Source organism: Simochromis diagramma, unplaced genomic scaffold, assembly GCF_900408965.1.
Source record: "Simochromis diagramma unplaced genomic scaffold, fSimDia1.1 OVJJ01000603.1, whole genome shotgun sequence".
Taxonomy (NCBI): domain Eukaryota; kingdom Metazoa; phylum Chordata; class Actinopteri; order Cichliformes; family Cichlidae; genus Simochromis; species Simochromis diagramma.
Genome location: NW_024387414.1, coordinates 24,718,640 through 24,733,539, shown reverse-complemented (window position 1 = coordinate 24,733,539; position 14,900 = coordinate 24,718,640). Strand labels below are relative to the sequence as shown.

At 36.9% G+C, this 14,900-nt stretch overlaps 1 protein-coding gene across 2 annotated transcripts in view; it reads left to right on the top strand.

Annotated features, from left to right (window-relative positions):
- The window catches only part of LOC120720863 (protocadherin-9), a 190,484-nt gene that overhangs the window by 49,860 nt on the left and 125,724 nt on the right, over positions 1-14,900 (top strand). For both annotated transcript variants that reach the window (XM_040010689.1, XM_040010690.1), the window contains exon 3: positions 8,473-8,574. In XM_040010689.1, coding sequence (XP_039866623.1) covers positions 8,473-8,574 — 102 coding nt within the window. The remainder of the gene's footprint in view (positions 1-8,472; positions 8,575-14,900) is intronic.

The following is a 14,900-nucleotide window of genomic DNA, read 5'->3' as shown; positions in this document are numbered from 1 at the left end:
CTTCTAGTTCCTGCACTCCAAATTCATAAAATTTGCTTATTAGAATTCTGCCACAAGTCCAGCTGAATTCCTTGAAGCCATTAGTGGTTGTTGAAAATGGTTTGGGCTGGCCTCAGCATCAATTGTAATGACAAGGACAGGGTGCCAAGGAGAATCAATGCTTCTCTGTGGCTCAAGAATTAAACTGTAACAGCAAGACTGCTCCCGCTGAATGCCGGACTCCCGTCTTTTTCAACCACTTAATTGATCAAGGTTTTATTTATCTTGTCACAAGATGTTAACCTAATTTGTTTTCCCATTTGCTCACAAAGCACCTTCATTGAACAGCCATGTTAACAATCCAGATGTATTTCTTTCTCAGCTTTGAACACAGTTACGAGATTGTGCTTTTACATATAGATGTTACACTTTTAAACTTTTATAAGTAATTATCATATCAAACATCATTTTAGTGTTATTATTTCCCACTATACATACGCATGGGGAGATTTTCTTTGTAGACTATTATTCTGTTTGTGTGTGAATAGCTAAAACGATTCCCTCTCCCTTTCTTCTTTATGAACAAAGCAGTGGTGCATCATGCACTTGTTTTCTTTTTTACTCTCCAACTATGCAAAAATGTAATTGGGTGATATCTTTTACTGCAATGCCTCCTGCATGCATTTCCATTACATTTCTGTCATAAAATACCCTCCTCACTGTTGTCAACTTAAATGGAATGTCAATACTTTGTGTGTGCAATGGGGAGCGTGGAAATGAGCTTAACACTGGGACCCATAAACATAAAGTTTAATGCCACCACCCATGAAAGGGCCAATCACAACATAGCTTTGCAAATCAAAGAATAATAATCACATAATTTCTTGCCTAGCCTTCTCAATAGCTTAATATAAATAACTTAGTAGCACCCTATGGTGTGCTTTCATTTCCTATCATCACCAATTTCCTTCTATCTTGGCCCCAAACGCTTTGCCTCTTTAGCCTCCAAAGCCTGTTGTATATTCGTTTTCCAAGCTCTTTTTTCATTTATTATATGGACAAAAAAGACCAAAGTGTAGAACAAAATCAGATTATCTTGTACAAAGAAGAGACTAAATTGTTGAATAACAGAGAGCACTTCTCAGCTGATGTCAGTCCAATGTCCAGAGGGGAATTCCCCACACAGGGACACTTTATAGGCTCATTTGCATTACTAGAGCTCCAACTGTAAGTCAGCAGGCTGCTAAGAAGGAGACTTCCATGCCAGCACAGGGTGATTATAGCTATAATATATTAACCAATAGCGAACAATTTTAAAGACAAGTCAGATGATAATGTGATTGATAAGCCTTTCCCGTAAGTCAACCAACTGTAGACCAATCTACAGTTTGTTCTTCCACTGCCAGCTTTGTAGGTGTCCCCCTATCCATCTCATGAAAGAGATTTTTAAATTAAAATTTCACATCAAATCTTCCTAAATACAAATTGTTTTGATATTTTTATATGATTAGTTAATAAATAAACAAGTAAATTGCTAATTTAATAAAAAATGATTGAAGAAATGCTTGAATAAGTCATATGCAAACTGTAATGCATTATGTGTCATACCATCTTCATAAGTCTTGCAAGATAAACACACAAGATAAACATCATGTAGTTCTCTTAGCGGTAGACACACACATGCACAGAACTTGTTGAGAAATTAATGTTTTCTCGTAATGTCAAGGAAGAGTGCATACAGTGGAATCTCCAAGGTAATTAAACAGAATTAAAGGTCTGCTGTGACTGGAAAAGCTTGGCAGGAATAGACTAATGGTAAAGTTAATTAAGGTGTGTTTTATCCCCCTAATGAAACTCATCTTCTCAGCTCACGGTATAGAGGAAAGTTCAAAAGAATAGCTTTACAAGTCCAGAGAGACTTTTAGCAGTATGTTGTTATTCTTACCTGTACATGTCGGTCATTAAAGAGCATTTTCACTGGGTTTACCAATGTAAAAACACTACCTTGTAATTGATTAACCCCCACCAGTTCGTCTGTGTGTTTTCAATTAGCTGTTCCAGAAAAAACACTAGACCTTTTTATCTTACATCTTGAAATTTTCAACTTAAGAGCTTCTATAAAATCTTGGTTTTATTTTGCAGATACCTTAAAAATATATAGATCCTACCTCCAAAAGAGCAAAACCTAGATCTCAAAGTGTATGTGCACTGCTTCCAAACTAATATGTTACCAGTATCAGAGTGCCAAAAACCAAAGTTCCTTGAGACTAACGCCATAAGCATGTCAATCCCCATAGATTCCCTTGATAAGAGACGAGACATGTTTAGATACTGGTACATGAAAAATTATTTCAGTATTCATATCAAGATTCAGTCTTCATAACAACTGTATGAGAGGTGAATATTTTAAATAGTAACCCATTTAAGTTTTATTAAGGCTACTAAGGGATACTAACAATTTGATATTTAAGGCCACAAGTACTTGGATCCGCAGGCTATCTGCTGTGCATCACGTGAAAAGAGTCTCTGAACTGGACCCCTAAACCATGTTTGTGATATTGGTTGGTTTTCAAGATTCTTTTTATTGCAGCATCAAACAAACAGTGTGGCCAACTCAGTGGTGTTGTTCTGAAATTCCATGTCATTAATCAGCAGGTACCTTTGTTTGTATGACACACCCATAAACGAACATGCTGGTGCTTGTAATTCACCTTTTTATTAAAATACGTTCCCTCCCAGTTCCCAAAGACAGGAAAAAAAGATGTGGAAGGCCAAATTTTTGAGTCTTGATGTAGTGTGAAAGTACTCCTTCTGTCCATCAAGGATCAGAAGTGATACTTTGTTGTAGCAATGGTTTCTATGGAAAGCACAGAGAAACCCTGCTTCAAATTCTCTCAGGAAAACAAGTGAGGGAAGCATACACAATATATTCACTTGTGATGACTGCTAACATCTCTCATAAAAAGGGGTCTTTTTGTCTAATAAGGGTCTTTACTGGTCATGGCAGATGAACAGCCTGAGCCATGGCAACAAATAATGCATTTTTCAACTGCTGTTTCTGTGTAACATGGTTTTGCGCCATTTTTGCACCATGCCTCTAGTCATAAATTTCCAAAAAAGCAACTACAAGCTGATGTGATTACTCCGTGATGTGACATTGGTTTAATTTAGTGTTTCAGTTTTTTTGACAACACTGTAAATTGCTGGAATACTGCCAATATGAGAGTTTCACTCAGTCATGTTAACCTTGGTCTCTTTAGCATCAAAACCCATTCATTAAATTGTAAGACAAATAAAATTCCCCTTCAAAGATGAACATCATCATCACTATTTGCCATTTACCAGTTTATCTTTTGAGATAACATTGTGTTTTATTTGTTTTAATAGATATAATGTTTTGAAAATGAGAGTTAAAGTCCAGTTATTAATGCTAATGGTCAGTTCTAATAAATTTGCACACCACTAAACTGTAGCATTAGCAGTATAAAGAATAAAATATAAATGCAAGAGCAGAGTTGTTACTAATAGATCTGATCCTTTACTATTTTCTGTTCAGGTATTGGGAAGTCTATTGAAACCTAATGTTACTGCCAGCACTTAATCAATCTAAATAACCTGCTTTATTCATGCACCTTATTTTTGTTGTCAGTGTTGACAGAATCACACACTGCAACCAAGAGTTTACCACAATCACTCTGACTATATCGAGTGAAAAATGATCAATTACAGTGTTGCCAACTCTCACTTCCCCTCTCTCTGTCACTTATCACACTGGTGATAAATGGCTAGGTACTAATAAATAATCTCACATTCTGGGCGGTTTATGGAGAAGGACAGCCATTAATTAGAGTGACAGACAAGCGGAATATATTACGAAGATGCATAATGAAATCGGGGTTCTAAGTATTGCTTTACCCTATTCACCCATTTCCATTTCTTTCTCAAATAATTGGAAGAATTTGCTGGGGAACATTTGTGAGGAAAAGTTTGTTTTTAACGGTCTAGTAAAAGCAACACCAACACAAGTCTGCACAGTTCCAGTTTATTTAAACTTTTAAGAGATTTATACTGTTAAAAGTTTTAAAGGAACTAAAATTACCGTTAGCCACTCTCAAATACTAGTTAACTGCTTACTCGAGGATACAGTGTTTCTGGTAAAATACTTCACTAAAGAGTAAATCTGTTGTGTAAATTGATAGCACATTTTGAAAATTTCATAAAGATGACACATCTAAGCAATGTGGACTAGGTTGCTGTCCCAGCTGGTAAACTATAAATGGAGTTGGTATATAGACTACGGCCCCAAAGTAACAATAAAATGACAGATTAGAAATCTGTATAACTATTTTAAATATATATTTAAAACATATTAAATATAATTTAATGAATATTTGTAATTATTTAACTTCTTGTGAAACTCCCCAAATAGTTTGGACTTAAAGAGGCCATTTGTTTCACAAATGGTTCACCAAGATGGTCTGCCATCTTTACTTACTATTAAAATGATTATTGATGAATTTTTTTGTTATTACGGGCTATAGAGCAAGATATAGGTACAGTTTTTTGGTTGATACTCCCTAATTTCTCCCTAATATTAAAGGTGATTTGATGTGTTTTTGTAGTATGGTGATTATATATAGGGGTTCACTAAAACAATTTGAGGTTGCACACATTCTTCCTGTACAGAAAATTAGATATTGCTAACATAGTCAAAGAGCATGTTTCTCTTTTTTATGCTATAATAAAAAATACTTCACATTTCCAGTGGTGGATCTAGAAAGTTTTAAATAGGGGGGGGGCAAAGAAGGAGCAAGAGGTCTAGGCAGGGTGGAACCTACCTATTCAATAAGTATAGTATAAAGTAGTGAAAATCCCCTATATGTAAATCAAGTCAACTAAATATCTACAAAAACACTTAAAGTAATCTACTGTGTCATTTTCTCTTCTAAGAAAACAAAGGCTATAAGATGCTTTTGGGCAAACAAGCAATTAGTTCTTACAAGTATTTAAATACATAAAATTTGGGGGCAGCTGGGGGGAGGGCAAGGCTCTACAGCACAGGGGCAGTTACCACCCTTGACCCCCTATACATATTACTATATAAGAGTATTTATCTATGAAAAGAAAAAAATGTAAAAATAAAAGTGAAGTAAAATTAAGATAAAATTAACACAATAAGCAGTAATGATAAAAGCATGTAATATATGGATATAACCCTTAAAAGAAGATGACGTGGTTTCTACTAGGGGTGCAACGATACACAAAATTCACGGTTCGGTTCGGTTTGATACTTTGGTGTTACGGTTCGATATTTTTTCGATACAAAAAAAATGTTCATGCCTTTTTAATTTGTCATTTATTAAAATTATAAATATATATTTTAACTCAAAAGTACAGTTTTTAAATTTAACCCTAACCCTTGTGCGCGTTCGCACCTGCGGACCACTTATGTGCAGCCCTGGTTATTTAGCTCGTCATATTGCAGCCACAGAAATTATTTTGTCCATGAAACCATAAAGCTGCACTTTCTTTTTGCCTTATAGTCTGATTTGTCATAACTTCTCCGTTTTGTGGTAAGCTTTTCTTTGGCTGTCACTTCTTCACCCTGACCTGTCTTATTTGGCTCAGCAGAACTAAAATATATATCGTGCTGCTTTTACACACACACTCACATAAGCTCAGCGATTCTCTGCGCGATCAACCTCTCACATGTTTAAGCTTGCTGCGGGAGATTTCACTTGTCATGTTTGCATAGTAAGCTAACGATTAATAAGACGATGTCAGAGGAATTGGTGCACAAATTATCATCACTCACAGATCAGTGCTGTTGCTCTCTATACACAGTTCGCACGATTGCAAAGTGAAAGCAAAAAAACAAGCGCAAATTCAAACGCGATTTCAATATGTCACATATTGACAGTGGCTCACCGATGCTAATGACATAATTACCCAGCTACATTTCTGAAAGAATGCAAAAGCATTGACATATATTTTCCTTCCTACAATAGCCCGACGGGCAGGGTAGCCCGTCTGAAAAAAATCGCTAGCCCCAGGACGTCGGGCTAGCGATTTTGCGAGCCCTGTATCTGATTGAGGAATTACTCATCTTTGGAAAAGAGAGTTTATTACAGAGAAATGGCTCTTTCCAAAATAAAAGCTATACTATCCGCTTCTTCTGGGCTATATTCTCAGCAGCATAAGGAGAATCATGTGCTAACAGCTGTCTAAATGACTCGGCTAAAGTTAGTAGCATGCTTGTTGTTTTTGTCTTTGCACTAGGATGATGTCGGCGTAAATGTGCAGTCATATTCGTTGTGTTCCCACTAGTGCTTTCAGGTTAATCTCGTTGAAATGACCTTAACGCCACAACACGGCAAATCTCCGTTAACGAGCTACCGCCGATCGCCCCGTGCATGGGGCTAGACGGCCAACACGTTAACGAGCTAACTGCGCTAACACACTAGTTCCCACCCATGTAATTAAGCATTGCGTGGCACATCCAACATACTGTTTTACTTTAGTCCATGACTCGCTTACCTTCAGGGTCATACGTCACATGAAAACCAAAATAATTCCAAACGCCAGATCTGAATGAGAGTGGGGGAGGTCCATCTTGCAAGGAGAGCTTAACTTCTGTCTTGCTAGCTTGCCCTGCGCTCTTCCTTCTGACTATGCTGTCTGTGTTGAGCGCTCAGTGGATCTGCGCTTGACAGTGCAGCCTAGGCGGAGTAGTCGAACGCAGATTCACTGAGCGCTCAACACAGACAGCATCGTCAGAAGAAAAGTTGATAAAATAAATTACAAATGTTGTATTGTTCGATACATATGCGTACCGAACCGAAAGCACTGTATCGAACGGTTCAATATCGATACGAATATCGTTGCACCCCTAGTTTCTACCCAACTATGTATACAGTCCATTACATTCTGTAAGTAGCTGTATGACTATAAAAAAACCCTCGTTCGTTAATATTCAGAATATGTTTCCAGTTTATGTGTGTGCGGCTGCAGTTTACTTGTTTATGACATTTGATTATGATTATTTGTGTGAGTCAAGGCAGTTTTATGCCAAGAACAGCATGCAGCCTGATGGGCTCACTGGCATGTTTCCATTCAGCACAGATGAGCATAGCTCCTAAAAAGTCTCCACCTGTGTTGCATAGCTAAATAAAGCTGTGAGAAGTTAATACATTGGTAGACAAGCTATAAACAGATACCTCTGAATAAGTGCATGTGAGTTAACAGAGACAGACAACTGTCTTAAGTGAGCAAGCTCAGCTAACAATGTGGCCTTTGCTGATAAGAAGCACAAGTTGGATGCTGTGGTTCTGCTACCCAGATAACCCATTTCCTCCTTTCTCTCTGCTTCTGCTCTGTGTTGTTGGTCATCTGGAAGTCAGTTAAAGACAGTGATTTATGCCTGGAACTTCATGCGGCATAGCCTCATTACACACAGCCATTTTGAGAATCAGCAGATAATTACAGTATACATCATAGAGCTCATGGGGCCCAGCAGATTCAGACCATTCCACTAGCCTGTCATTTCGGGCAGAAGGCCCAAGGAAAAACAGGATTCTAACCTCATTTGCTCTTCATTTTATAGAAACTTATGTTAAAATATGTTGTATATATAAAATTTACTTTTTTTTTCTTTAATTGCTCTACTATAGATACTCAGTAACATTTCTGTACCTCCATGATGGTGACTGTTTTTTTGTGTTGTCCATTTGACTGTCCCATTCTTCACTCAAAATCAACTGATTCACTTTTAGATGCTGAAGCTTACTCTCACACTTCCAAATTCTAGTTTTTGCAACTCTGTGTTTTACTAATGCTATAGCTATGACAGCATTCAACACAAATATCAAAGGTAAACTTCACCGTGAAAGTATAATGTTTTGAAACTAGACTTTTCTGACAGTTCTTCAGAATCATAACCCAGGTTGCTCCAGAAGATAATTTAGTCAAGTGATCTGAACTGAAGTGAACTTAAATGAACTGAATTAATGACATTCAGATTTGGTGCTCACCTCGAAATTGATGGCAGGTTGAAGCGCGCATATTCTAGAATTTGTAACTCCATTGCAGAAGCATACAGATCATATCTGCTGTTGTTACTACAGCTGTGCTTTTAATCAGGAATAGATTTTTTTGGTCAAACACTTAGAAACAACAGTTAAGAACAACATCCTGATTTCCATGTTTATTACATGTATGACTCTTGACAGACATGGATGTAACCTGAACACGACTGGCTGGTGGAGACAGAAAACAGTGAGGCTTAGTTTGTTCAGTCAAATAAAGGTGGTAAAGAGTTAATTTGAACAGTAAATTCAGTTTAAACAGTGATTAGTAAAAACATATTGTGTTTTTTACTGTGTTTAGTTACCTTATATTGGGTTTCGTTGACTCAACTACTTGTATAAATAACAACCAATCTAAAATGACACAGTGAGCAGTTCTAACCTTTTTTTTTTTCAATCTTCCATGAAGGGAACATTAACTCGTGCCCGAACTGAACTGAACCCTGAATATCTGGACCTTCGTCCTCGAGCTGAGCTGAACCCTGAATATTGGACCCCTTGCACCCCTTTAGTGAGTACTGATGGTCCCATTTCTACTAATCGCTCGCTGTAGATTCACTTCATATAGTTTGTTATTTTTTAACAACTCTAATCATTTTGTGTTCCATTTTCACATCAGGTATCCATGAAGTAGCATATGAAAGCCTGTTATGATGATGATTTTCTCATTCATGTTTCCATCCTTGTTCAGCCATGTTTCTCTGTGAGACACTGCAGTGAAATAGATTGCAGTTTCTTCATATTTCCTCCTTCTTCTCTATATAATGTTTAAATATGTTTTGCCTCCGAGTAACAGTGACATATTGTACTTACAACATCATTAAATATGGGGCCTAATGTGATGCTAATATTCATGCCATTTTTACTTGAGTAATAAGTATTTGTCTCATTACCTCCATGCTTGGAAAACACAGTGCTTGATAGTCATCTGGGGGTTGGAGGAGGTTGGCTTGTGTTGCTTTGCTTGCACAGTTGTGAATCTTAATGATGTCAGTTTTTCTTACTGTTATCAACCACACTATATCAACATGGAACAGGGGGTTTTGTAAACTTGGACTCCAACCATATTCTGCCTCCATTGCAATCTGTAGTGCTAAGTTTATTTATTTTTGTCCTGTTTTAACACAGGAATAATTTGCTGCCTGTAAATTACTTACTCATCAATGTATATTACACACAGCAGTAGTTAGAGGTTAATTTTCTGACCATTTGTACAGCATATACCACCTTTGTGTAAAACTACTGTGAATGATTTGATGTTTTTCTTGAAGTTACTTAACGGGAGGCATCGATTAATTGTCTCATGTGCTGTAAGGGCATTGTGTGCCTTTTAAATTCGAAAGTAGATATATTTCATTTAATTTCTTTAATTATTTATTTAATATTGTTCACAATAGTTGTACTCCCTTTCTCAGCATTAAATATTTATTGCAAGTTGCTCACCCTTGGGGCTCACCATCAGCAAATGGGAAAAGATAACAAGGTGTTGGTATAAACACAATGAGGTCTCTCTTACCTGAACTCCCCTGGGTGGGAATCAAGTCCTGTGGTACACCATCATGTTGCACTGATTGTACTTCTAGTAGCCAGAGTCAGCACAGACAACAGTTGGAATATTTTATTATCATGGAGCTTGAACCCTCGGGTCATTGTAAAAGCCAGTTTTAAAAATCATTCCTACGTGCGCTATGTTTAACTTCCAGCATTACTGGCCTAAGAGAGAAAGTAGGTGATCAAAATTCCTGAATAAAGTTCCATTCATCATCATAATGTGTATTAATGAACTACGAATGCTGCATATATGTAAATATCTCAGTCAGGATTTTGGAGCAAGCAAACACACAAATTTGAACCAATACATTAAACCCACTAAATAAATAGAAACTCTTTTTTTCAAAGTTTGAAAAATGATTCTAATGATTACGGATCCAGCAGTAACACGGCTTCCTTTCAAACAAAAGGATTTGTCATTGTGGATCTCTTGTTAGACAATAATTTATGTTGCATTCCAATAACAAGTGGTACTTTTCTTTTTCGTAAGAGACAGGTTTCTTTTATCATCCTGAGACATATTCCCCAAACATATAAATGGCTGAGGGACCAGTAATATGATAAATGGGGCAGTCCATGTTCTGTGTCTCGCTAAAGTTTATAAACTCAATATTTGGACTTTAGCCTGATTTAATGAACAGTATTTCTCAGACATCTCTCCCAAGCTGTATTCAGTGGGAGATCTATCTTTCTTTGTTGTAGCACTATGCTGTTTGCTTATTGGGCCTCACCGGACTAAAAAAAAAAATCTCAAAGACTACTTGCATGCGCATATACACAAATGCATGTGCAAACACACACTATCACCACTGAGGAGGCCCCTTTCTTCCAGCCCAAGAGGGAATGATGACTCTCATTATCGCCTCAAAGCAAGAAGGCCACAGTGCCCCTACTCAGCAGCCCTATTAAGTTACCAGACAGCTTTATTGTATTGGTGTTCGATAATTTCCTTTCCTCTGTCATTCGGAGTGCATAGGGGAGTTGTTGCATGGGGAGAAAGGGGTTGGGAATGTGGCAAGAACTAACGTGAAATGGCACAGCTGGCTGAAAATATTCCCTTCTCTGGTTGGTAAGTGCTTGGGCTGATTGTTTATTGTTTAAGAGTCCTTGGCCACACATGTGCATTCATTAATGGTTTAATTGTATTCAGAAATCATGTCTATAGAAATGGAGTATTGCAGTTATCATGTAAACTAGTCACAACACACATACATCCTTCAGAGTCATTTTAACAGCTGAATGAATCCATTAGCTAATTGGAAAAGTATCCTCGTAGACTGCTTTTGTCACAACGATTTATTGGGAATTTTGTCACTCCGTGGTCCTTGAAATCATAAAGATCAATGCATTTACTGCCATGTGATTATATCCATTGTAAAGTATTGGGGTAGGGGGGGATCTAAAACAACCAGGATGCAGGCCACATGTCCCTGTAAGGATAAAACTACTAGATAAAGGATAAAATTACCAGAATACATTTAAAAATCAGTTATTTTTCCATTGTAAATTGCAAGACAGATGCCCTATGTAGTAAGTAACTGATGTTTCATGGGACTTTGTTTTTTCTTTATGACATCAGATTACTCTTATCTTGTTTCTGATAAGATTGTCTTTAATTACTGTAGTGGCATACTGGAAATTAAGTTTAACATCTTTAATTAAGTCTCTGAAAGTACAGGACTGAACAGTAGGTGTAAGAATTTGATGAAACTAGTCTGAGGTAACTTGAGACAAACCACCTACATATTACAGCTGAGAGAGGAAGCCTGTGCCATGGAGCTCCCGGCACACAGTTTTTGTACTGATGTTAATTCCAAAGGAGGTTTGGGTCTCCGCAGTTGCTGAATCATCAAAGTGTCAGCAAAAGTGTACCTTTGTAACCCCTCTTTATAACTGCTGTAGTCCCTGAACAGTTCAACTTTGCAAAAACACCACATAGAGTTGATCATGTAATATTAAATAGAGTTGAGCATGGTGGTGTGATTTGTTTACAAATCTTTGTAAAGATGCTGCAAAGCTAGATGCTTTATTTTATACATCTGTCTGGAAGAGACTGTGTGGCCACTTATAGTATACCTGGATTAGAGGATGAAACATAATCTAACAATGGAGAGAATGTATTGTTAAAGCTATGGTGCAGGATGTTCGGAATGCAAATCCAGCTGCTAAGCTTAGATTATTGATGTATTACTTACAATTTGATTTAATCAATCTGAAAGTGTCTTGACTAAAAATATTGATAAGACTAGAAAGGAAAGTAGACCTTCAGACTAATTTTTGTACTCATAAATTTAGGCAGCTTACTCTTACTCCATATAGCAGATAAAACAGCATGTGTGTGTTTTAACATGCTTGAAGTAATCATTGATTTTTGGAAAATTGTGACAAATCAGCGACTTTCAGGATTCATACAACATTGCAGTTATGCATGCTTCCTCTTCTAAAGCGACATTAGGCATACCGTCAGGGACAATCTCTGTAGGTGTTTCTTTGGAAGCTGAAATGAACCAATGTCAGATAGAGTTATAACGTATACCTGTGTATAGGGCAACAGTTTTATTCTGTGAAATGTGCTTTATTGTCTGAAATATACTTATTGATCAAGCTGGAAAATCACATTAGGAAAATGCTATAGATGTATACATCTATTAATGATGACAGTATTTAGACCATGATGAACTGCTTTAAGCAGAGATGAGGAAGAGTGTTTGGCCAGCTATACAATTGCAAAGAGCATTGTAAAACACAACTACACAGCAGTAAATAATGAATTAATCTTTCTGATGATGATTAACTCCTTTAGTCAGTTTTCAGATTGTGAGATCTCATATGTTTTTAGTTGTTTTGTCTTTGGCAAGTATTCTGTCCAAAGTCAAACAATATCACTAAAAAATTAGTCAGTTTTGAATTAAAATGTGTGACCTAATACACGGGTTTGGCACCTGTTTAATAAGATAAGAACTCTTTATCTTATTAAACAGCTTCTCATGACATGTAACTATTTGCTCATAGTTTTTGTAGTGTGGCACCCTTTTTATGGGCACTTTATGGACAGATTTTTAAAATACATTTGGGCTTTTCAAATTTTTATGTGGGTCCTATTTACATGTATTTTCTTTTTTCTAGGTAGTTTTCATCTTTCACAGTAACTCCTGCTACTTAGAGATATTAATGAATTAATCAAGTTTTTTTTAAAGTCTAATATAAAAAGAACTCCAAAAGAAACTTACTTAACTACTCAATAGTGCTCTTTAAGCTCTTACTATAATCTTTGCTTTGCATCACAATAACAAAATACCACAAAAAAACTGTTCTATATTTTTACAAACCACGTTGACAGAAAAATAAATAAATAAATATAAAATTTAAGGTGAGATTCAACAGTAATCCTGAGAGAGGTGCAGTTGTCATTGTGAGTGTTTGCCTGAGACTATGTCTCAATCAGGTATAGCAGAGAAATGCTCCACAGACTGCAAAGTGGAAAGACGTGATGAAGACCAGATAGTGGAGGATATGCCTGGGGTAATTTTACTTTATATGAAACCAGCTCTGTGCTATCCTAAAATTTCAAATGATATTGCCTATATACAGTACATTATTATGCTTTAGTCAGCCTTTCCACTTCTTGAGCACTGATGTCAATTCATGATGGAAAAAACTCCCAAGGTAGATAAAATCATTGAAATTATGCTGCAAATTTCTGCCTTAGGAAGAATGAATTTGTTTACATTTAGGAATTACCAAAAAAATACAAGCTGTTTAGATGTATTCCACTCTTTATGAGACAAAAAACATATATGGTTTATCCCTTGTTTGTCCGATCCGATATCATTTTTATCTTTTCTAATATTAATGTTGAAGTTGCGCAACACATACTGAGCAATCAATGAAATTTTAACTACTTGTTTAAAATCATAAGGCAGTAGGAAAGTCTGGCATAATGGAAATAGCCTTGATTAAACTGCAGTGGCTTAGTATGACACGCTACTTACTCTTCTTACCATTTGACTTTATGTGAAGGTCAGTTTGGCCATTAGCTAGATCAGCCTAACACTGTCTGCCCCACCTCTCCACTCCAATTCTTCTCATCTACTCTCTCCTCTCTTCTCCTCCCCTCTCCACAGTCTGAAGAGAGATGTGATGGGGCTAAATTTATCTTCACAGAAACCAAAGCTAAGATGTTAAAAGAGAACTCCTGCCAGCTTGGTAACTGACTGCTGATCGTGATCAGCTTCACCTTTGCGAGGCGCCTGTCAAAATAACATGCACCCTTTTCTCTTTTACCCTTCTCTCCATCCTTCTTTCTTTTTTATCCTCTTTCTCAACTCAATCCTCCAATCCCCTGTTTTATTAACAACAGAGCTGGTGGCTAGTGATAACTGGTCACTCCTCAAGGCGCTGAAAGGCAAGGACACTCTATTATCCTAGCTAGATGGATGAGTTGAAATATTGCCTGCAAGTGGTAGAGCCTGCCAAATCATCCAGTCTTAAAACCCCTTTGTCTCTGACAAGGAGGAACATTAGTGAGAGAGCCAGGTTCATGGATAAAGATACACTTCTCACTGTATTCGACATGGAGAGAATAAAACCGATGAGGAAGTGCACGTGTGTTGAAAGGTCAAGAAATTCAAAATATGCATAATGGCTCTGTTTTCTCCCTGTTTCTGCAAAACGTCAAATGCAGGTTTTCATAGTTTGTCTTGAGGTAAAGAATAGTCGCTTAGATTCCTTCGTTTTGTGCTTATTTCAATATGAATCATGAACCAATTAGCAACCACTTAACAAAAAACAGGACCAATAATGGGGAGTAGACAAGATGCAAAAATGTCTAGGTCAAATTTTGTGTTGCAGGTGGACAGAGGTAGCAGTGGCCCCAGATGCCATAGATATTTATGTACACCATGCATATACAGTATGTACTGTGCTGTACTGTACACGTGGCATATAGACATACCAGTGGACGCCATGCTACATAACTATAGCCTCAGACATAACACAGACACATAAACATAGAAGATGCAGAATAACCACATTCATACTTTTTGCCATTAAAAGCCATACAATTTTCTTGCTTTGTTTCAGACTGCAGTTAGTGGGTAAAAATGTTTTAGCTTGATATTTGGGGTGAGCATCACAAAATTATTGTTCGTGAAAGTCAGTAATTGTGAATGTTGTACACTTACAAAAACAGCAGCACAGCAGCAGCACCTTATACAAAGTAGTGCCACAGTCTTGTGTTTGTGTGCTTCTTACGGTTACATACGGTTTTCTGTTATTTTTTCATGT